The sequence below is a fragment of the Xenopus laevis genome, chromosome 2L, assembly GCF_017654675.1.
Source record: "Xenopus laevis strain J_2021 chromosome 2L, Xenopus_laevis_v10.1, whole genome shotgun sequence".
Lineage (NCBI taxonomy): Eukaryota > Metazoa > Chordata > Amphibia > Anura > Pipidae > Xenopus > Xenopus laevis.
Genome location: NC_054373.1, coordinates 147,713,439 through 147,738,855, shown reverse-complemented (window position 1 = coordinate 147,738,855; position 25,417 = coordinate 147,713,439). Strand labels below are relative to the sequence as shown.

The 25,417-nt window shown below is 37.4% G+C and overlaps 1 protein-coding gene across 1 annotated transcript in view; it reads right to left on the bottom strand.

The window, feature by feature from the left end:
- Positions 1 to 25,152, bottom strand: part of LOC121400051 (zinc finger E-box-binding homeobox 1-like) — a 62,782-nt gene extending 37,630 nt beyond the window's left edge. The window contains exon 1 of the mRNA XM_041582534.1: positions 25,016 to 25,152. Within this exon, the coding sequence (XP_041438468.1) occupies positions 25,016 to 25,073 (58 nt within the window). The 5' untranslated portion in view covers positions 25,074 to 25,152. The remainder of the gene's footprint in view (positions 1 to 25,015) is intronic.
- Positions 25,153 to 25,417: the final 265 nt, after the last annotated feature.

Sequence of the window (25,417 nt, the reverse complement as noted above, 5' to 3'; positions counted from 1 at the left end):
GCTATTTATTTAGTTTCAATGTATTATCCTTTGTATACTTTACAACAAGGTTTTTTTTTTTACCTGGGAGCAACACTCAAGCATGAAAGAAGTTTCTTGGTGATGTGAAAGAAGGGTGAAGAAGTCTAATTAGTAGCCTCGTGTGGACTGCTATCCTGCAGCAAGCTCTGTTTCTTTCCTTATGCCTCCAAAACTTGCCTTCAAGCCAGGAATTTAAAAATAAGCAATTATTTTGAGGCCACTGTTAGCAACATCAATGGGGGTAGTGCGCAACATGTTGCTCAGGAGTCACTGGTCGGGATCACTGCTTAACAACATGTCACTTGTGGTTTCCTCTAACAACTGTGCAGTGTAAACTGTGTATTGGTATCATGCTACAGGAGGAGATCCAAAGCAACGTATAGTATCAGTCCTATATCAGCTTTGTCTGCAGAACACGTCATCTGTCTACCTTTTATCTGTCTGTCTGCCTGTCTTTCTGCCTATTTAGCTTTGTATTTTTATGTAAAAAGATCCACAGAGATAGGCAACAAAAGTGACCATATATGGGCAGTTGTTGGCAGCCAATAGTTTATTGCCCCTGACATGAAACAAAAAACTTGACCTCTTCTCTCAGTAACTGGAAAACTCATTATCTGAGGTTGAGTGGGAAATCCAGTAGGCCAAAGACAACATAAGGCAGTGGAATCTGTTTCATGATGGGTTGGAATGGACCTACAATGTAATCTGGCCATTGGCCTTGTAGCAGTTCAAGAGATTCATTTTGTTCAAAAAAGATTGAGGGTTTTTGTGATAACGACACATTCCTATAAACTGGACTGAGTCTGTCTCAGTAATATTAAATCTGTGCATTCCAAATACCGGGGCAGAATTACCAAATTACGAGTTTGTTCTACCTGCCTAATTTAGTCTGCAATGGCCTTTTTTTCCTGCAGGTTGAATTTATTTTACTTGAGAAAAGTGCACATTTTGCCAAAGCATTTTTTTGGATTTCAACATTACTTTTTTTCCCACCAGGTGAGCAATAAGAAAACAAAACATTGTTATCTGTGGGCACAGATGTTTTAGGTTTGAAATAACGATTTCGATTGAATTAAGTAAACAGTCAAGGAGGGTCATTTATAAACACTGGGCAAATTTGCACCTGGGCAGTAACTCATGGCAACCAATCAGATGATTGCTTTCAGCGCTCAACCTGCAGCTGGCTGAAAAAAGCTAATCACTGATTGGTTGCCATGGGTTACTGCCCAGGTGCAAATTTGCCCAGTGTTTATAAATGAGCCCCATGGTGTTTAAAATGTGTGGCGGGGTGGGGAAACTTTTGAAATATCACAAATATTTGTAGAAATTAGAATAAACAGCTTTCAGGCAATGATTTTCAAACTGCAAATTTTCATTTATTTTAGCAGTGTAAAACACTACAAGTTTCAGGTAAAACCCTTTTTCAAGTGTAAAAAAAAGGGTGTTACCCGAAACATGTATGTTTTACACTGCTAAAATAAATGAAAATTTGCAGTTTGAAAATCACTGCCTGAAAGCTGTTAATTACTTTTGGGGTTACACAGACTCCTGGAATTACTAGCGCTGTACGAACTTTTTATTTGGTATGTTTGAGCCAGCATTTTGTTTCTCTTCAACTTTTGAAATATGCAACAAAATAAAATAGGTTCCCTTTAGAAATTCCAAGTTAACATCTGAGAAAAATGAAAAATCAGCCAATTTGCACAGTGACTCAGGTTCATTTACTCAACGGGTTCTTTTACCCTTAGCTCAGGTTACTGGAATCCAATTAATTGATGGAGGAGACTCAAAACACCGTAGCTCAGGAGAAAAAAGAAAATGCCAATAATTGTGCTGCTAATTCCTCCCATCACAAGTCCACTGTGTGTATTGGCACATGCCATTGTGGGAACCCTAAAATTACTGCCAGCTTTTGATGGTAGCTCCACAGTTCCCCTTATCAATAAGCAGAATTTAGAACAGAAAGCAGGACAGACACAGGGATGCTGAGCGCAAATAGTGTTTGTGGACACAAGTACTTTCAATGATTTGCATCAATATGTGCAAGAGCTGCATCCAGCTATAAATGACCCCTCATATGTACAATAATTATATATAGCTGCAGGAAGGCAAACATTTGCAGTCCATTATACACACATATTTCTACTATTTGCACAAGGCAATAGGGAGCCAAAGTATTGAGCAAACATCTGGTCAGCTTGTTGGTTTCCCAATAAAACTGAAACGTTATGTAAATGAATTAGAATCCACTCTCCAAATATACAGTGCTTAACCACACAGGAACAGTGACCAACCCAAAACTAATTCTAGAAACCACACGGAAGAAGAAAACATTAAAAAGGTTATTAAGGTCTCCAACTAAATTATAAATATTTTTTTACTCCAGTTAAAAAAAGCTTTCATCTAAAAACATAAAGATCTAGGACTCTTCCTACCAACAGAGTGTCAAATCTTGTTCCAGATCACAAAAAGTGAAGTAAGAATACATTTTTTTACTGGTTCACTAGCAAACCTCTTGTAAATAGTTCCGTCCCCTACTTCTGTCGTGGGGAGATTAAAGCAGGTAATTTGTTTGGCTGCATTGTATAGAGTGCAAACAACAGGTTATTTTACAGTTAATACATCTTTCTCTAAAGTTTATTCAATGCTACATCTATAACTCTCTTGTTACTGAGCTGATCTTGATTCTTTTCTAGCTGTTTAACTTTACATCATTTTGTACTTTAAAGCATATAGACAGTGTTATTTTAGTAAGAGAACCTTAGAAATAGACACATTTGGGCTTTGTACTTCACTTATTTTTGTAAAATGAGCCCTTGAGTCTCTACATACCTAGATATTGGGGATTTATACACTAAAACTGCCGACTGCTGAAAGTAGATGTAGCACCCAAACTAATCTGTAGATTACACGCTGGATATTCATTTATTAAGGGTTAGTTCACACAAGGAGGTTCGGGGAGATTTTGTCGCCTGGCGACTAATCGCCTCATCTTCTGAGCGTCAATCTCCCCGAACTGCCTCAGCGTGTTTTCCCATGGGCTATAATAAAAAGTCGCCTGCGCTAATGCACACGTGGCGATGCGATTTCAATAATCGCCCGAAGTTGCCTTTTAATTATAGCCTATGGGAAAACACGCTGAGGCAGTTCGGGGAGATTGTCGCTCAGAAGATGAGGCGATTAGTCACCAGGCGACAAAATCTCCCCGAATCTCCTCGTGTGAACTAACCACTAAAGGGTTTTTTCACCTTTCACTTTACTTTTAGTATGGCATAGAGAGGGAGATTTGGAGAAAATTTGCAATTGGTTTTTATTTGTGGTTTTTGAGTTATTTAGCTTTTTATTTAGAAGCTCTCCAGTTTGCAATTTTAGCAATTCAGTTACTAGGATCTAAATTACGCAGCAACCATGCATTGATTTGAATAAGAGACTGGAATATGAATAGTATAGGCCCTGGATAGAAAGATAAGTAATTAAAAATGTAGCAATAGCCATAAATTTGCAGCCTTACATTTGTTTTTTAGATGGGGTCAGTGAAAGCTGGAAACAGTCAAATAATTCAAAAACTAAAAAAAAAGTTGTTTAGAATTAGCCATTTTATGACATACTAAAAGTTAACTTAAAGGTGAACCACCCCTTCAGGAGGAGAATAAGAGATTCTTAAAGGGGTTGTTCACCTGCCAACACTTTATTCAGTTCAGTTGGTTTCAGATAGTTCACCAGAAATAAAGACTTTTTCCAATTACTTTTTATTTTCTTTGCATTTTTCACCTTCTAAAACAGGTCTTGCGGGGGGGGGGGGTCTCCGACAGTGTAAACTGTTCTAAATTGATAGATTTAGTTGATACGAATAATGGAGAGTAATTGTAAAAACTTTTTATATCTGGGGAACAATCTGAAAACAGTTGAAGTAAAAAAAGTGTTCAGAAGGTGCACAACCCCTTTAAGTAGGCAAGGAGAAGGGCCCAACAAATGAAGGATCGGTAGCATTAAGCATAGTCATGTAATACTCACTTTAGCAGTGTGAGGTTGGAGTAGGGTAGGTAACTGAACAGCATTTGGCTTGAAAAAGAGGATAATAGGGGCTAATACTGCCACCACAGGCATATAAGTGACCAGGCCTATGATTTGAATGGATTGAGTGCATTCTTCTAAATCACTTATGCAAGGCCTGAGTACCTACAGGAAGAACCTAGTTGGTTATTGACATGCAAGTATGTGGCATATGAGGGTGGGATCTGACCAGCTGCTGCTTAACACATGGCAGGGGAGAAGGGAAGAATTTGACTGGGAAGGGGTGTGTGCCAGAATTGAGATGAGAAGATGAAAAGAACTTAAATGTAGCAACAGGTAGAAAAACAACAAGTAGGCAAATGACAAAAGGAGGAATTACATTAGATAAAATTGTCATTTTATGGAGTCACTTATATAATAGCCCTATCTATACTCACCAAAGTGTATGAGGCTACTAGAAGGCTGCAGTCTTCCAATGCAGAGAAGTAAAACGTATCAGGCATTGGCCTAGGCAGTTATATAAGTGAAGTGCAAAGATTCAGGTGAATGCTTCCTTTATTAATATCACTAGATCTTATTCATCTATGGCTTTTTCTGCTGACTAAACAGTGGTCAGAAGAATATTGCTTTCTGCTGATGCTGCATCCTTGTGGTTATTTCTTAATCTCTGTTTTTCACCTGAATATTATCTCCATTTATTGATAACATAATGATAATGATACCGGTTAAGAATCCGGTTTTGAGTCAGCAATCCCCAGCCCGTGAGGTCTCTTTATTGCTTTTCACACAGATAGGCTTTATATGTGAATCATTACTGTGAAATGATGTTGTAACAGTGATTGGAGGGCCGCCATAGAAAGAGCCAATTAAGAGCCAACAGGGATGTCAAGTCTTGCTAATGGAAGTAACAATAAAACATATTTATCTGTTCATTGTCATAAGCAATGTACACAGCAGTAATACATGACCAGCATAAAAGCCTTGGGTCAGGCAGGTTTATGGTGAGCAGTATGGGTTCAACCATAAACATAAGCAAAATAAAGTTGGTGATCAAAATACATCTATATATAACCATTTGAAGACATTTTACCTAAAGATATATATGCTGCAAATATGCCAGTCTTTTAGAAAGCAAGCAAAGGAAGGAATACAGTTTACCGCTATCTAGCCACAAGTTCACAATGACAAGGTGTCAGCCACTAATTCGAAAGGCCTTTCATTTTTACTACCCATTTTATTTTTAGGAGCTTCCTTGTACCACAGGTAGCACTTAATATAAAGTGTTGTACAAGGCACAGCTACAAACCAGTGTTGTCTTTCATATGCAATACAATTACACAGTGGTTTCACACACAGCAATCGTATGGTATCACCTTCCAGGATATAATTAGTATTAACTTAGTATTAAGTCCCAGTAATCTGTCTGTGCCCCTACCCCAATCCTTGGACCTACAAAAGCTGTTTGTGTTGTCTTAAGAGACATTAAAAGGGGTGGTTCACCTTTCAGTTAACATTTAGGGGCAGATTTATCGAGGGTCGAAGTGAATTCAAGGGAATTTTCTAAGTAAAAAAATTTGAAATTCAAAGTAATTTTTTGGATACTTCGAATAGGCTACTACAACGTCGAATTCAATTCGAAGTAAAAATACTTTGATTATTTGACCATTCGATAATCGAAGTACTGTCTCTTTAAAAAACTTTGACTTCAATACTTCGAAGTCGAAGTATTCCAATTCGATGGTCAGATTTCGAAGCTTTTTCAACTTCGAAAAACAACAAGTAGGCTTGATAAATCTGCCCCCAGTATGTTATAGAATGGCTAATTCTTATCAACTGACATTCTTTATTTTTTATAGTTTTTGAATTATTTGCCTACTTCTTCTGACTCTATCCAGCATTCAAATGGGGGTCACTGACCCCATCTCAAAACAAATGCTCTGTAAAGCTACAAATGTAAATAGTTATTGCTAATTTTTATTACACATCTTTCTATTCAGGTCCTCTCCTATTCATATTCCAATAACTAATTCAAATCAGTGCATGGTTGCTAGGGTAATTTAAGGGGCCAATTTACTAACATTCGGATTTCTATTTTTTCACGAATTACAGGAAGGCCATCTCCCAACTCCCATAGACTGCATTTTAATCAAATAATTCACATTTTTGATCCTAACTAAAACATAATTCTTACTGAAGGCAACACAAGCCTATTGGGTTTAATTAATGTTTGAATATGTTTTTAAAGACATACGGTAAAACCCCAGGTCCTGTACATTCCGAATAACAGGTCCCATATCTGTATCGCATAAAGGCAGCAGGCATACATAGTTGAATACTGAGCAAGGTCCAAACCAGAACATTTTAAGATAACGCCCACAAACTGCTAAATAAGATCAAATCAAAGGAAAGAGTCAATAGCTGACGATAAAGCCACAAATTGTTACTGTGATGTGATCACAGAGCTATCGACATGGCAGGCTGCCTCCCACTGCTTTACAGGCCATTGTACATGGATTAATGGCATAGACAGCTCACAGTTTCATATCATCATCATTGGCCAGTTGTAAGCAACATTTCAATTTGTCTTCATTATTTATTTTTTTTATAGTTTTTTTAATGTTTTGCCTTTTTCTTCCTACTCTTTCCTGCTTTCAAAGTGGGGGTCACTAAAAAACAAATGCTCTGTAAGGCTACAAATGTATAATTATTGTTATTTTTTATTACTGATCCCTCTATTCAGGCCCTTTACTATTCATATTCCAGTCTCTTATTTAAATCAATGTATGGTTAGGGTAATTTGGACAAAAAACTTACTACTCAACTGCTGCAGTCTATACAGGCCTGTCAAAAAGGGCCAAAAGTGCTGGAATATAGCCCCCAACTCCAAAGGGCACTCAAATCAAAAATTCAAAAATATATTCCCAGTCAATTCTCAAAGTTAAAAAATCACTTTTTATTCATCATAAATATTAAAAAGTAGGCATACAGACCAATTTATGCTCCGCCTAAGGGTAATTTGGACCCTAGCAACCAGATTGCTGAAATTGCAAACTGGAGAGCCGCTGAATGAAAAGCTAAATCAAAAAACACAAAAATAAAAAATGAAAACCAATTGGAAATTGTCTCAAAATATCACTCTCTACATCATACTAAAAGTTAACTCAAAGGTGAACAACCCCTTCAATGTTTAGATTATATTTTAGTAGACATAATAAAGTATGGAGATCCAAATTACAGAAAGATACTTTATCCAGAATACCCCAGGTCCCAAACATTGAGTCATCATGTGATCCATAAATACAAACATCAACCAATCAGTGAACAGTGTTAATTAATTAATCATGCTGGTGAGTGTGTTCTGCATTAACGTGTCAGCATCAATTACAATATTCATTATCAAAAGTCAAAATGCATGTATAAAATGTAATGTATATAAAAAAGATTGACCACATTAAAAAACATTAAAAACATTAAAAGTGGTAAATCATCAAATCTTTTAGAAACATGTAAAGACTGCAAATTACAAATTGCCAAAACAGGATTGTCAAGGATATCAGTATAATAAAACTGAAAAAATGGAAAAAAATTTTTTAAAAATAAGTTAATTGACCAAATGCAGCAGAGTTAGATGGTGCGTTCTTACTGAGTTGATAGCAGCACCACCCAAGCCTTGTAGGATTCTACCAAAGTGCTAGCCTATTCATATCCATGTATATATCCATGGTTCAATTATTACCAAGTATCAGTATGCTTGGGCTACTTATTCCTGGTTGTTACACCTACAGGTCACAACCATTGTATCAAACTGCACCAATCAAATATACTTATGCTGCCTGTATGTATCCCAGATATTCAACTGTCTATAGAACATATTAAACCATTATTTTAATTTTAATTAGTACCTATGTTATTAACATTATTTTTACTCGACTCCTTGAGACCCCGTTTAAAATGCAATGCAACTCACCAGCATGAATAATTAATTAACACTGTTCACTGATTGGTTGATGTTTGCATTTATGGATCACGTGATGACTTCTGTGTGCATCCTGACGACGGTTCAGAGAGAACCGAAACGCATTGATGTGGGGTACATTGTAATACTCCAATAAAAGCCTTTTTCACAATACCCGTGAGTGCTCTTAACTATATCTTTATGCTATTTCTTGAAGAAGCACCAGGGACTTGATTGATCGATGGTGAGTGCCGGTTCAACAAACTGATTATATATTGTTTTGGGAATATCTCTCCTTTAAAAGCCTGATTGCTGGCTGGGGAGGATTTAGCCCTTAGTGAAAAAACAGCGTTCAACGGACATTGATTACAGGTAATGCTAAAATGCACATAAAATATAAAACAAGTTAGGGACCGCCATTCGGGGTTTACCTTGACGTGGTATGGTGGCTTATCAATTTTATGATCATAACTTTGTAACAAAATAACCCCTGTTTTGGGTACATATGCAATAGCATTTATTATACTTATATATACTTTAAAGCCTTTAGAGTGCTCCCACAACCCCCCTGTTTTGATATTATATATATATATATATATATATATATATATATATATATATATATATATATATATATATATATATATATATATATATATATAAAATACACAAAAGCCATGAATATCTTGTAAATTATATCCTTATAAATGGTGAGTTCTCATGTGATCAGTTATAAGTTAATAAAGTACCCACTCTTGTAAAATATGAGCATATTATAAGTTACCTCGGAGTTCCATGACCTGTATAAAAACACTCGCCCTTCGGCCTCGGTAACTTATAATATCCTTATATTTTACAAGAGGGAGTACTTTATCCACTATATAAATGTGCTCTGCCTTTGGCGTCTGTACACGCTAAGCTTTCATTTTCCACTTCCGGGTGCTGTGTCAAGGTTGTGTAGTAGAAGAGAATTGTAGCGGCACGCACTCCGGTAAGTTAAGATTTCGTTCTTTATTCAAACATAGATGATACAAATAACAGCATCGGTCCATGGTCTGGGACCATTGTCAAGATGCATTACCATGCATTTACCGTTTTTATGCAATTATTTTGTTCAACCCACTGAATTAAAGCTGAAAGTCTGCAGTTCAACTGCATCTGAGTTGTTTCATTTAAAATTCATTGTGGTAATGTACAGAAGCAAAATTAGAAAAAAGTTGTCTCTGTCCAAAGATTTATGGACCTAACTGTATATATATACACACACACATATATATATATATATATAGCTCATATTTTAGATTTACTAATTCTCAGCTTAGACTTAAACACATGATATGACAAGGTTATACACATATATATAGACACACTCACACACACACACACATATATATATATACACATATGTGCCTTGTTATATCATGTGTTTAAGTCAGCTTAGAATTTATAAATCTAAAATATGAGCTCTATATATATATTGAGCTCATATTTTAGATTTATCAATTCTAAGCTTAGACTTAAACACATGATATAACAAGGCAGAGTAGCAAAACTGTACACTAGGCCCTTCCCCTTTTGCACCCAATTCCTGCAGGGCCCTTGCAGCTGGGAACTGAATGTGTTCCCATCTGCTTATTGTGTGACAAAGGCCTTAGTCTTATGAACTCATTTAGTAAATGTTCTCATTGCATAGTTATTCCCAGACTCTCAACCACAGCTCTGAGGCAATGGGAAGATTTCGAGGAGAAGTCTATTAATAACGGGCTATGAAAGGCCTTTCCTGTAATATTGCTGCCTATAAGCCAGTAAACATTCTTCAAAGGGGCCTTTTGTGTTTTCATATTGTAAGGGAAAATTAAAAAGTACCTATTCAGTTTACAAGAGCAGAATAATAGTACTTTGATGGATTTATTTAAATGCCACCATTAAGTAGCCCTCATTTACTAACCTTGGTGCAAATTTGAAGCAGTGCAGTATTCCTTAGCAACCAATCAGCCATTTTATTTAGCGAAGGGCAATTTGCTAATAAGAGCAAGTATTGAGTAAAGTGTTTGTTTTATTGTGGAAAGTGTAATACCAGTGTTTAGGAAACCTTTGGTTTGTAATCAGTACAATAACAGCCCTGGGAAGTAAAGCATTAAACATGGTTCTACAGATGCTCAGTTTTATTTGGATCTGGTTTTCTGTCCAACAGAATAAACTGTGAGTGTATTTAACATCGGCATGTACCACTCAGGACCTCTTTCCCTGTGACATATAGATCTTGTCATTTGTTCCCAGCCAGGTGTCCCCAGTAGATGGATGGCATTAGACCAGGTGGATCTGCATGGATAAAAAGCCTGGAATCTAGATCTCCAGTAGGATTAAATGAGAGTTTTACCTTGCATTGTTTGTTATAATATTTATGAAAATGTACATTTTGTAATGAAAAATGGTTGGATACTTTTCAAGATAATTTATTGTATTTTTCCAGGTACTGGACTATAATGTGTTATCAAGGGATAAATGATGGTACATTTGATGGACTTTGGACTATGGGTTGAAGCATTAAGGGGTTAATTGATCACGTGATTGGGTCCTGTTAAGAAGGGTATTTTTTCACTAAGGGGCAGATTTATCAAGGGTCGAATTGAAAAATTAAATTTTGAAATTCAAATTTCGAGCTCATTTTAGTGTACTTTAACTAGGGAATAGTCCAAATTCGATTTGAATATCGAAATTTATCATGTACTGTCTTTTAAAAATTCGACTTTGACTATTCGCCATCTAAATCCTGATGAATTGCTGTTTTAGCCTATCGGGGACCTCCTAGAACCTATTTGGAGTCATTTGGTGGACTTTGAAAAATCAAAGTTTTGTTTTCAAATACTTCTAATCAAATTCAAATAAATACGATCCAAATTCAATTCGAACGATCGAATACAGCCAATTCACTCAAAGTTAAAAAATTGGATTTTTTAAAAAAATGTTGGTTGGTCTTTTTTCATTCGATTTCCAAGTTGATGGGAGTTTAAAAAAACTTCCATCACCTCGAAATTCGACCCGTGATAAATCTGCACCTAAGTATGTATTTCACCAGAGGAAGGGGGCTACATTTTCTGCTGGAATAAATGGCGTAAAAAAAGGCATTTGCTGGTATGTAGGTGTGCTTCTTCTATACAAAGTTGCTTGAAACTTTTTTGGAAACTTTTTGGCCCGGAAGCAACCAAGGATGTGAATGCACCCTAGAAAGTGTAAGTGTTGTGTGCGGAAGAGTTTTGTCCCCAGTAAAAGACTTTTAAAAGTAGAATGTGCTCATCAAATTCACAACTATAAGTTGTATATTAAATAGGGTTGTACCAACATCTAATCTTTAACGAGGGGTTTGCCCAAATTTTGTACTCGAACCATCATTTGCATATGTCACATGATTCGGTTGCACCAGGCACTTGGAATTCTATACCCTGTGTGAAAAGGCTTAGATACAGCCAGATCCCAAACAGAATCCAGGATTCGTTGCATCCATAGTATTGAATCATCTAATGCTTGTAAACTGAAGACTAGAAGCTACACCACATGCAGTTAAGGGAACATCAAGTGTCTATGTGCAGGGCTGGATTTACATAGCTGAAGCCCCTAGGCCCCATTGCCCGCCGCCCCATCCCCTACCATTCACAAATTTTCTGCATTGGGTCCGGAGTACTGGGAATTGGTGCACAGGAAATTTTAAAAACTTCCAAACCAACGCAAGTGTGGCTGGGCAGCATGCTCTCTAAAATAATGCCAACCTAGGCCCGGGCCTTTGTGGCCTTTCCACAAATCTGGGCCTGTCTATGTGGCTTCTATTCTTCAGTTCATGGCCATATACGATTCATGCCTCGCCAGGCATCCAGAGAGCACTGCACCTTGAGCTTCACTGCGGTGCTAGAATCTATATCCGTAAAATTAATTATTCATATTGCTATAAGATGTGCAAACATGGCATATCAAATACAGAAATGAGTTTTTTAATAGTGGAAATAGCTCTAGCACAGTGATCCCCAACCAGTAGCTTGTTGCTCTCCAACCCCTTGGATGTTGCTCTCAGTGTCCCCAAAGCAGGGGCTTATTTTTCAATTCCAGGCTTGGAGGCAAGTTTTAACTGAATAAAAACTAAGTATAGTGACAAGTAGAGTCTCCTGTAGGCTGCCAGTCCACATAGTCAATCACAGCCCTTATTTGACACCCCAAGGGACTTTTTTCATGCTTGTGTTGCTCCCCGACTCTTTTTACATTTGAATGTGGCTCACGGGTAAAAAAAGAGTTTGGGGATCCCTGCTCTAGCACAATCAAACAGCAATTACTTTTCATCGAGATACAAACTGTATTGATACAAGTTAATACTTATGTTAGTAAATTTGACAGAACAGCAGCAGGCTGGGCACTGGCGAGGGGAGGGGGGAATATATTGTGTGCCACATGATATAACTGACTGTGAGATGGTCTGTAGATGGTTTCCTGATGATTCTAAAAGTGCTGATGGGAAACCAGATTACATTTTTTCGCGTTTTGTATTCATGAACAAAGATGTTCGTTATATTTTTTAAAAAATACCGGTTATTTAAGCTATTGTAATTAAAGGTCAGTTAACTTTTTCTCTATCCCTCTGTCTCTTTCTACACAAACACACACATATACTGTATATATAGGCTGGTTTTGCTTCCAATTTGCTTCCTAATTACAGTATACCTAAATTTGGATCAAGTAAAAGGTGCTGTTTTATTATTACAGAGAAAAAGAAGAAATCATTTGTAAAAATTTGATTATTTGGATAAAATGGAGTCTATGGGAGATGGCCTTTCCATAATTCGGAGTTTTCTGGATAACGGATCCCATACCTGTATATATATATATCCTTAGAAAGTGTGCATGGTGATATGAATTATAACTGGTTCTCACTCAATGATGTAATTTGTGTCACATGACTCACTGAATAATGGAACCCCCTGTTGTAAAATATGAGGGCACTACAGGTGACCTCAGAGTTCCATGACCTTATGCTCTATTTCTTCAGCTTAAAAACATGCATTGCTAGAGAAAAACTGCATGTAAAGGGCATTGATAAATGGTGTTTCTTCAAGGCGATACTTTTTATTTTGTTATGCAAAACCAGCTTCAGAATTAGGCAGAATGGACATTTACCCATGACCCCTAGCATCAGAGGGTTCCCTTGCTTAATTAAACACATGTACAAAGGACACATATTGTATAAGGCTATTTTTAGAATAGTTGGATGGGCTGCATGCTGGTTCCATGGGTCTGAAAATGCTCTTAAAGGGATTCTGTCAAAGGCACTAGTTAAAAGTGCTTCTCCAGCAGAATTCTGCACTGAAATCTGAAAACAGATTTTTTTTTTATATTTCATTTTAAAATCTGACATAGGGCTAGACATGGTTCTGGGTGTCCCCAGTCATGTGACTTGTGCTCTGAAAAACTTCAGTCACTCTTTATTACTGCACTGCATGTTGGTGTGATATCACCCCCTCCCTTTTTCCCCCAGAGCAATAGGAAGGTAACAATATACCAGCTCCTTGGTACATATGAGAGCAGCATTAAATAGTAAAAATCCAAGACCCACTGAAACTCCTTTAGTTGAGTAGGAGAAACAATAGACTGTCAAAAAGCAGTTCCATAGTGCAGTACTGGCTCTTTCTGAAAGCACAGGATGAGACAAAATGACCCTAGTGCCTACACATCAATATTACAATTAAATCAAAATTACACTTGTTCATGAATAAAATTTTAATATGGAAGAGTGAATTATTTGCAGTGTAAACAGTGTAATTTTAAAAAAAAGTATACCATAAGAAGCATGACAGAATCCCTTTAATGACTAAGGAATCAGAAATAAAGTATAAATAAGTGTACTAGCTAACCAATATTATGGCCCTATTTTACTGTTCTTCTAATATGAAACCAGCCCAGGTAAAGTCTTTAACTAGCAGCAGTGCACAGCTGGCATATCAAGCACATTTTGCATGAGGAATTTAGTGCTGCAATTAATTCATTGTGATATCTTTTTGTTTATGTTATTTTTGCCCAGAACCATATCAGCAGTTTAACAATTAACACACGTAGAATGCCAAATACATTGAGTGACTTCTGGACAACTGGATGGGAGCTGATTTATTGGGATATTTATACTTCACATCATTTTGCAAGAATGTTTGGAAACAGATAACAGAGGTGAGCCCAGTGTGGGAAGACCAGGTACATATGTGGTCAGAGATCTATTAGCTTCAGAACATGGGAGGAGCTGGTTCCAAGTTGTACCTGTGCATTCAATGATAGAGTGTCAATTACATCCTGTGAGCTCTTAGGAATGATCAACAATTACAGAGAGGAGAAACCCTTTGCCCAAAGATTCCAAAATGATGCAAAGTTTAATACTATACAACACATGAAGCACCAAGGCCAACTGCCAGAAGAGTCACTTGCAGAAGCCAAAACTACAGGGAAGGCAATATGACACCACAAACAATTAAGCTGTACAACTTTAGAAATGTTTAATTATGTATGAGTTAATTGTATGTGTTAATTTTATATGGCCCATGTTTATAACTTCTTTGCCTTCACTTTGTTGAGAGGTTCCTACATCAAATGTCGCTGCCAATTAGTTGGTTGAGCATACACAGAATGCATTTAAAGAAAGAAAAGAGAGAAACGAAAAAGTAAGTACAGGTATGGGACCTGTTATCCAGAATGATCGGGACCTGAGGTTTTCCGGATAAAGGATCTTTCCATAATTTGGGTCTTCATGCCTTAAATCTACTAGAAATTCATTTAAACATTAAATAAACCCAATAGGCTGGTTTTCCTTCCAATAAGGATTAATTATTAGTTGGGATCAAGTTGGGATCAAGTACAAGCTACTGTTTTGTTATTACAGAGAAAAAGGAAATCATTTTTAAAAATTTGGATTATTTGGATAAAATGGAGTCTATGGAAGACAGCCATTCCGTAATTCGGAGCTTTCTGGATATCGGGTTTTCGATTAAGGGATCCTATACCTGTATCATATAATAAAGTTATGTGCTATACTATTACATATGCAACACATTATCATAATCCTCTCCTAATTAACAAAAGCCTCTACAGTCCTCATAATTAGGTCAGATAATGGACAGGTCCTGGTACATCCCACAAGGCAACATCATCCATGGGGTTATACTTGTTTAACTCAGAGAATATGTTATCACTGCCATTCAGTGCCATTCTGCACTTCCCTTGTACATTTGCCCATGTGAGAGAGATGAAGGTAAGAATTTTCACACTTGGACCAATTTTATGCAGACAGCATCAGACTGGAGGGTCCAAGGCCCCTTGGCTTCCGACTCCAATCGCAACCCCCCCCCAAATCCTCTGTGTACCTGTTCTCCTGATTGAGGCCAGAGAGCAGTGCAGGCTCTCGGGCAGGAGCGGGTCTGGTTGGTGGGGCTCAGTTCTACCCAGTTTGTAAACATCAGTCAGGATGAAAGCTCCATTAATGTTATAGCCCATTATCTCTAACAAATGTTAATGTTAACATAGCCCTGCTAACCATCACACCAAGTTAAAGGGAAAATATACCCATTTTTACTTCATTCAGTTGGGCTCATCTAAAAAAGGCAAATAAACATTATCTGAAACTTCCAGAAATACATCTAAACGTATTTTTAGACACAGAAATATTGAAAGAAAACCATGATACTCATGCAAACCATTTTCCAATTTTGCTAAGGCTCACAGCTCCTCCCTTTCCTTGTTCCATTGTGTAATGATACATTCTGGGACCTGAAGTATCTCTGCTTTCTGTAGTGGGTGGTTGAACGATTCTCTGGAAAGCAGGTAGGCTCCAAGTCCCAGAATCCATACTTTTACAATGGAATATGAGTGAGGTGTTATATGACACTGTGAGCCTAAGGGGGTTTGTAAACGGTTGGTAAAAATATCATGGTTTCCTTTCAATCTGTAGAATCAATCGTATTTGTAAAATATATATATTTCTATAGATATGTAAACACATACCTTTATTTTTAAATAGTTTATACACCTTTTCAACATAACTCAGACTAAATAAATTCACTGGTTTTACTCTTCTGAGCAATATTTACAGTAGATAAGTGGTTTTTCAGTGAGCATTTACTTGGGCTTTACAGGCCAGTCTAATTCTTCTGCTCCCAGTCTGCAAGCCAGTTCTGTATGGAGCATTATCATCATATTTGGAAACGGCAGTCCCCAGACTGTTACGACATGGTAAGAAGCATTGAATTCTCAAGCATTCCATTATATCTTATAGCAATAAGATTTGCTTTCAGCAAGGGACCATAACCCTAAAACGATGAAAAACAGCCCAAGACCATTACTTCTCCTTCAACATACTGACAGAAGGCGCTGAGTTTATCCAGTGGACCTTTTTCTATTATCTCGTCTGATCTTATTCTTTCTTTTCGTCTCTTTCTTTTCTATTGCTCTCGCTCTCCTGCTTCTATGGCATTGGTAAATACACCCATAAATAATGGCAGAAGTTTGTTGTGCTGGAAGCTGAGCGGCTGTGCCTATTCGAGATGAGTCATACACTCATTTCACTAAAGGGACACACCACTTATCTGATAAGGAATTATGAATCATTTTTCAGTTCCTCTTTCATTCCTTATGAACGTTACCTTGTGTACTGTAGGTGTAGGAGTTAGAGACGAGATACAAGGTGTAAATGATTTATCACTTTGTGTAGGTAGAGATACGCTTCTGTGTACCTGTTTCACCCAGGCACCTCTCTCCTTCTCTGCCTAATAATATTCTGCCCTTGGATAGAAATGATATTCTTTTGAGAAGAAAATGCAGATAAAGCTCAGCAATGTCATTTAAAGGCACATATTGCAAGTTAACATTTTGAGGACTGAATCCATTATATTTATTTCATTGTTGAACTGTTTGCATTACACCACATTCCTTAAATCTTCCTAGCAGGTTCACATTATTATCTGTCTGCTATCATGGAAATAAGAAATAGATGTTTTACATTTTTACCTATAGTAAGTTCAATTCTTCTCCCTTTATGCCACTGTTAACATCACCCTTTTACAAAATACACATCTGAATAATATTTTATTCTTAAATATATATTTTATATATAAAATGTAAATGTTTCTGAACAGGTATTAAACTTATTATAAACTGGATAACAGTGGGCAGGTTTATGCCTCCCAGCCACAGACAAGGCTTCTCAATGAGAGTAGGTTCTTTGCTGTAAGTGTACTCACCCACCTATATGTGTCACATCTCAGAGAAAACCTTGTCTTGGTCTCAGAAAGATTAGGGCTCATTTAGTCTGATTCTTGCCAGAAGTGCTGTATGGCTGTGAATTCCCCTTCTGCCCTATACTCCGGAGCCCCTACTAGCACAGTACATTAGTTTCCTCATTAAAATACCATCTATTATGCCTGGCACATTGTAAATTAATGATACAAATAATACTGAGTAATGGGAAGTCCCATTTTATAGGGAAATATATAGGGAATATACTTTAAAATTCTTTGGAAAAAATCTGTTGCATCAGTCTATTTAAAATACAGTTTAAAATAATTAGTTGATCATTCACACACCCACACAATCAATCTTATATGAATATTTATTGTTTCACTTCCTGATAATTGAAATGAGAGCCAAGATTGAGCTAATTGCAGTTTTAGGGTAGGGAAGAACAAGTATTGGTCCTGGGCCCTAAGCAGAAGGCGGCCCCTAAGGTTTATGTACAAACCTGCTATAGGTTTTCAAAATGAACATCTGCAGCTGTCCTCATAAACTACAACTCCCAGAATCCCAGTAGCTGGCTACCAGTTGAATTTATATCATTCCTGTACCTCTCGGATGGGGAGAGGAACCATACAGCAGACCCTATGATTGTCCTGGCTCCCTGTCCCCTGGACCTCACCTCAGTTACAGGGTCTGGCATATGTTAGTTATCCCACTGATACCTTCCTCTCTTTCTCTGGCCCTGGACAAGGTGCTAAACCTTTCAATTTATCCTTTTAGCACTAGTATAAACCTATAGGTTAAAAGAAACCCACATTCCCCGCTATTATAAGGATTTCTGAATCACATACCTGGGTGCTACCCTAAAAAAGCTGCATTATTCCATATTCCACTGAGAAAGGTGCATACCAGGATTTTTCAGTTAAAACTTCATGTTTATTAAATAGATTTAAAAAAGGAACCGGACAACGTTTCGGTCTTTCTCTAAGACCCTGATCTTGATAAAGGTCTTAGAGAAAGACCAAAAACGGAACTAGAGGGGGGCGGGCCCTGGCGCAGGACGCGCAGCTGGGCCCCCTTCGGCCTCGTGTTTTTATATGGTCATGAAACTCCTCGGTAACTTATAATATCCTTATATTTTACAAGAGGGGGTACTTTATTCACTATATATTAAAATATAAATAAAAGTATATATTTTACAGGATACTCATGAGATTAACTCACTTGTGTTTCTCCAGATAGTGCTTAATTATAGGTAATTAGTTGCCAATGTTAATGGACAGCCTTGAGTTCAGCTGCCTTTTTAGGCCTTTTAGCCTCTATGTATTGCTTAGGGTTTCTGTATATGTTTGTACAGAAGCAGAAAAACACATTTCAAAAGCTTATCAGGAAATCATTCCTGCCATACTAATCTTTTCAACTTCTATTCATGTGTCACTTCCTGCTCTGCACAAATCTGAATCTGATCCAAATTCTGCATCCCAAATATAAGTGAGATCGGTTGTTAGAACTAGAGTAGGATATTACATATTAAAGGGCACCTATCACAGCCAAAATCAAACACATATTAACAATCTGACCAGTACAAGCTAAACACGTTTAATCAAACTACATATATAGTTTTTTGAAAAAAACTACAGGTTTTAAAAAAAATCCCTTACTTTGTCAAATGGGTTCTTTCACTGAGGGAGTCCATACTGAGACTATAACAGAGACTATAATATGCAAATTTCAGGAGCATGCTCAGATTGTAGCACTACCCTGAGTACTCTACCCAGAATGCCTTGTTTTAGTAAACTCCTCCACTAGAAGTATCAGGAGATTACCCTATCTTGTCCCCTGCTGGTGATGTTATTATGCAAATGAAGAGCACATAGTAACTTCCAGCAGGTGGCAGCACTACTGTACAGCAGCTAACACAGAGGTTTGGCTGATTTGAAAATAGCTTAGAAGGGTTGATAAGCAAGCAAGGAATTTCAACTGAGCATGTGCGAGATTTCAGAGCTACAGTTGGCTGGGAAGATATAGGTAGGAGGAGCCAGTGAAATCAAAGATGCCTGCCTCAGCTAGAACTGCAGTGGAGATAGGGAAGATCTTGCAGAAGGAATAGTGAGCTGATCATTTACATTATACAAACAATTCTAACTGTTTTAAAAATCTGATTTCTTGAACTTTCACATAGTGTATTTACTTAGGAAATGATTTTAGTGATGATTGGTGCCCTTTAGGTCATATTAATGTAACACCTATTTGGGCCACTCGGGGTTAATTCACCAGCTAGAACACTAGAGCATGGGTTACAAGCGACTTACACACAGGGCAGGGCCTTCGCTAAGTGGAAGTGTTCCCTCTATGGTGTAGTGCAACTACATCCCCCCCCCAGGCTACTGTGCACACAAAAACAACTTGGGCGCCAGGAGGTTCTAAACAATCACCCTGCCCTATACATTTCTTAATTGCTGGAGATCTTTGTGCTCCAGTTTAGAGGACATATGAAGCTCAGAGATTGCCATGTGCCGGATGAACGTAGTGCTGCCTGTGTGTGGCCTTTATTTGCACATTCTGCAACATAAATGATCCTCTTGTATGTCCCCTTTAAGGGTTTCCTATTTCCTATTAACTCATTTGATACATTTCTCATTAGAAAACATTGTTCTGTCTCTACCATATTCTTTATTATACAGGTATGTGACCTGTTATCCAGAATGCTCTCGACCTGGGGTATTCTGGATAAGGGATCTTTACGGAATTTGGACTTCTATACCGTAATTGTACTAAACAATCTTTAAAATATGAATTAAACTCAGTAGGATTGCTTTCCCTTCAGTAAGGGTTCATTATATCTTAGCTGGGATCAAGTACAAGATAGTATCTTATTATTACAGAGAAAAGGGGAATCATTTTTAAAAATGTTAATTACTTCATTAAAATGGAGTCTTTGGGAGACAGTCTTCCTGTAACTCAGAGCTTTCTGGATATCGAGTTTCGAATGATCCTATACCTGTATTCTCTTTGGAACCCATGTGTTTGTGTATGTCCCTTAGTAAACAAGGCTGTCAGTCTCTGCTGTGAGAACATAACATTAAAGCCAAACTATCCACTGCCAATTAAAGTTCTTAAAAGGTGAGAGTGTTACAGTAAGCCATTAGCATCACATTTCACCTTTGTGCATTACTTTTTACTGCACATTGTTAAAAGGGGGAATCCCGTGAATGGAACCAATGAAAGGAAGATCCTTTTGAAAGTGATCACATCTAATAAGTGGGTATGATTAGTCATATAAACTGGGGAAGCTACAAGTGAGGGGGTGTATTGCTCTACTGTATGCACTGCTAGTAGCTAGCTACTTACACACCACAGTGGAAATATTCACACAGTTTGCTCTATTGACGTATGCCCAAATGATTTTTTGTGCATTGTTGTGACGTGCAATATTAGCTACACTAAGCATTGATTCTCTCTTAGCAGCACAGCTGATTATTCATATCAGTAAGAAAAATAATATACTTGCTCCAGGTGTTTCTTTTGTTACAGGAAGAGGCTACTGAGTGAAACGGGGATTACTCTTTAGAAGAGAGGGTGTGTGACTCCTGAAATGTGCTGGTGATTGGTGCTCTGCTATTCATAACGGTACATTATACACTGTGCTGTGCGGCCTCATAATCTTTGCTAAACTCTGTATTTACCCTTTGTCCTATACAGGGCCACAAGGCTATTGCTTGCTTCCAGTACTTAACCTTTACAGTGTGCTTTCTACAGCTACTTAATGGTGTATGTTGGAACTGGATTTTGCAGATCTATTTTATTTTAGTTATTTGCATTTTTCTTCTGCCTATCTCATTGATTGTGGTCTGACAATCAGATTCATTTGTATTGTTGTTGTATTAACAAACTATGTTTGTTGCCTGACCTTCCATTCAGGGTACAGAGACAGGGTCTTCATAAAGCAGCAGGTGCATCTCATTGCCTGGCACCCGCAAACACAATCTGCTTATAAAGTATAAACCTAGTCCTAAACACCTACCTCTCACTCTTATAGATGGCATTTTTTGAGGTTCTTGGTTTGCTGTCTGTTTGGATACTCTTGTTTCTTGACTGGTTTCCCTGGTCCTTGTTTTCCCTGGTTTCTGCTCTAGTCTTGCCCCCTTGCCTGATCACTACCTTCTTGTGTTAGTACGTACCTGTTTGCCTTGAAGAACTCATTTCTGGTTATAGACCTCTGACTTGATTTATCACTTGTCATTGCTTTACTTTCTGGTCTTCCCTTAAATTCAGCCTCTTACAGCTATTTATATTTGTTACTATCCTTGCCTACCTTTGTTGGCACTCTGGAACCTTTTACAGAAGTCGTGGTACCAGCAGACCAGTAGAGTATCCTAGGGTCACACCTAAGGCGTAAGTATAATTTTAGGTCAGGGAAACTATTACAGCTATTGTGAAATACACCGTCCTATGAAATAAAGGGTAAGAGGATCCCCTGAGCTGTAAGTCTATATAGGAATATACACAAATATCATGGCTGAGTATTGTGGGGAAAACTGATGACATCCGCAACTCTTTCCAGGAATATTTCGCGCTTAATGCTTCCCCTGACACAGGTCCGTTAATCTGGGATGCTTTCAAAGCCCATGTGAGAGGAACATATATTAGAGAGATCAACGTGGTCAAAACAAAAACTAAAGTTTTTGTTTTAGTTTTTGTTTTGACCACGTTGATCTCTCTAATATATGTTCCTCTCACATGGGCTTTGAAAGCATCCCAGTTTAACGGACCTGTGTCAGGGGAAGCATTAAGCGCGAGATATTCCTGGAAAGAGTTGCGGATGTCATCAGTTTTCCCCACAATACTCAGCCATGCTGGATTAAGACGCCACCCTCTGTTGAAGATCTGATTTCCCCACGACCATACTATCTCTAGCGGGGCATGATCCGAGATTCCTCTTGGGAGATATTCAATTCGATGAATAAGTGGAAGCATTTGTCTGGACATTAGTATTAGGTCTATTCTAGACAAGCAGAGATGAGACTTGGAGTAACAGGAGTATTGCCGTGTGGAGGAGTGGAATATTCGTGTATATTCCTATATAGACTGGAGTTTATGATTTACACCTGTACCTCCGGAGCCATCCCTTCTCCATCTATCTATGGCTGGGTCTGGGGTAGAGTTAAAGTCACCTGCAATTAGAATCGTGGATTGGGGGAATTGCAGGCAGTAGCTCATAAATTCCAGAAGTATGTCATCCGTAAATGGGGGGGGGATATAGATATTGGCCAGCAAAAATTCCTTCGAAGAAAGTTTACAGTGCAAAAAAATAAACCTGCCTTTGGGGTCTACTCTAATGTGCAGTAAGAAAAATATAACTTTTTTGCTGATTAATATAGAGACTCCTACATACACATTTTTTCAATAAAAGTCCACAAAAGTAGAGCTGTAAGTCTATAGTAATACATACACATTTTTACAATAAAAGTTCACATACTTTCCCTTAGTTCTAAAGTACAGTTATGTTACCATGCTCATACTAGAACTGCACCAACCCTCCCTCTTCCTTCACCACCATTCCTTACTGGCACAGTTCTGATTCCTATCAGCCCTAGTCTGCTGCAGATGCCTTTTCCATCTAATCAACATTTAATCAGTGAGAATCAATGGCACAAATTGACAGGAAACAAAAACTACTAAAGGCTGATTTTTGGATCCAAAAGTGACCATCATAAGTAGGAAGCTATTCTGAGAAAATAAATTGGATAAAAAAAGCCACGATATAAAGCACGATAAAGCCAAAAACATACCTCGCATTTGTAACATGGAATTTGAGTTTATTAATGCAGCGTAAAAAAAATATATATACTGTATGAATAAGCCATGTTCTCTCTTCCGGACCTCAATAATAACAGCCAACTAGCATATCACAAATATTTTAAATAGCCCTTAGTCTACTAGTTTAGTCTATCACATAAAAGTAAAGCTTTTGAAAAGAATTTGAATGAGACATAACATGCACTGCATTTTACAATGTGCAACACGGTAGGGGTCTCCCATGTTATGCCAAATACACTGGAGCTGGTTACCGACACTGTTAATATATATTGTGCCATCTATGCCTATCTGTATATATGATCAAACATTTTCATTCAGCAAATCATTATTTAAATTAATTATTTAACAAAAATGGACTGCAGCCATGAAAAAGAAAATCTTACATAGCAAGAAGTAAATATTTATATGAATAAAACATTTAACACAGAATTTACTTAAGATGGGATTCAAAGTGAATAAAATTGTGTAGCTGTTCTTCAGCAAATGTTTTGTGGATCTGCCTATTAAAACCTTGGGAAATGTGCCCTTATACTGGTTGCTGATATCCAGGCCTCTGTGTTTAAAGTGAAACATATCATCTCAAAAAATAGGTCTCTGAACATGGGATGCTGCCATACAAATATGTGGGACATCATGTTTCAGCTTTTTTAATTCTGTTTCTTGAGATTTTGTTTTACATAGATTGATGCCACACTCAAAAAAATAATAATTCACAATTTTAGTACTTTGAAATAAAAATATTTAAAAAAAAAAAACAAAAAACAAATTTCATTGTAGGATTTGTTATCCAGTAAAATGAGAGCACTAGGGAAACATCTGAAAAATTTAGGAAAGCATTGTATAAATTTTTGCTACCACTTAAATTATGGTTTGGCAATGATGCAAGCACATGCAATCCATATGTATGACCTAGTTTCATTTCAATTCTGATGCTTTTTTCCATAATGTCCAAATACTTTGTGATACAAATATGGGATCTTTTATCTGGAATGCTTGCGGTTTTCTGGATAAGTGATCTGTCTATAGTTTGAATCACCATACCTTAAGACTGCTAAAAATCATTTCAACATTAAAGAAACCCAATAGAATTGTTTTGATACCAATATGGATTCATGCATATTAGTTACCATCAAGTACAAGATATTGTTTTATTATTAAAGAGAAAAAGGAAATACTTTTTAAAAATTAGAATTATTTGCCTAAAATTGACTTCCTGTAATTATGAGCTTTCTGGATAACAGGTTTCCTACAAAGCGAATTGAACTAGAATCCTCTAGTCAAATCCTACCTCTCCCCAGGTCAAGTCAGTATAATGCCATATAAAATTTATATGTTGTACCCGAAATACACTCTCCAAAGCAGAAAGTCTAAGCATGACCCTTTTGCTTTACTGAGGTTTGGAGTTGTAATGCTCATCCCCCTAACTCAGAACCAGTGGTTACATATCCATGCTTGTACAATTCTCAGCTTTATGTTGCTCCCTTAGAGTGTGTTCCTGTGTTCACTTCTGTGTGTTTGTGTTTAACCACATATGCGTCAAAATCTCTATATCTATTTTTACTTTTGGGGCTGCCATATTTTTTGTGTCTCCCTATTGGGCAAAATAAAAATTTAAGAAACCCTCAAAGACCAGAAAAAGTGTAGGCTGTAATAAATATGGATACAGTGAATAATATGACTTCTCTGTCCTACAACAAAGTTTCTTTGATTGCCGCTGTAATTACGGATACCTGATATAATGGCATGTACATCATGGTACTTATATAATAGTTTGAATATGATCAGATGTTATTAGCCGGCACACTCCTTACTCTCTTAATCTGCATTTAATACTAAATATTATATAAACATAGAAATGCTTCTTAGGATACTCTGTATACCATGCTGGGTAGCCTGAAGTCTCATTCCCCTGAGCCCTTCCTCACTGGTGGTACCTGACAGATTAAAGCTCACCGTTATTCCTCTTTGGTTGTGTTTGCTTTCTGCGTTTCTCTTTGAAATCCTCAGCCATGATAGTGCATGTTGCAAAGGGGACACCGGCATTCAATTTGTGCTTTTTGGAGCAGTGGAAAGAATTAAATGTAGCTTTCTGTTTCTATCTCTGACACACACACATGCTGGGGAGTACCCCACAACTCCCTCTATCAGTGATGTCACAGGCACATGTGGAGGGGCTGTCCTCGATGATTCACAAAGGCAATGGAACTCTCCAATATCTGTTAACCCTGTTTACTTCTAAAAGGACTATTTTGTCAAGCTTATCCCTTCGGGCATACACTCATTTTCAGTCATGCAGAGATTCTTCATTAACCAATTAAAAGACTTTTGTGCTGGAGTTGAAGGAAATAGAACTGT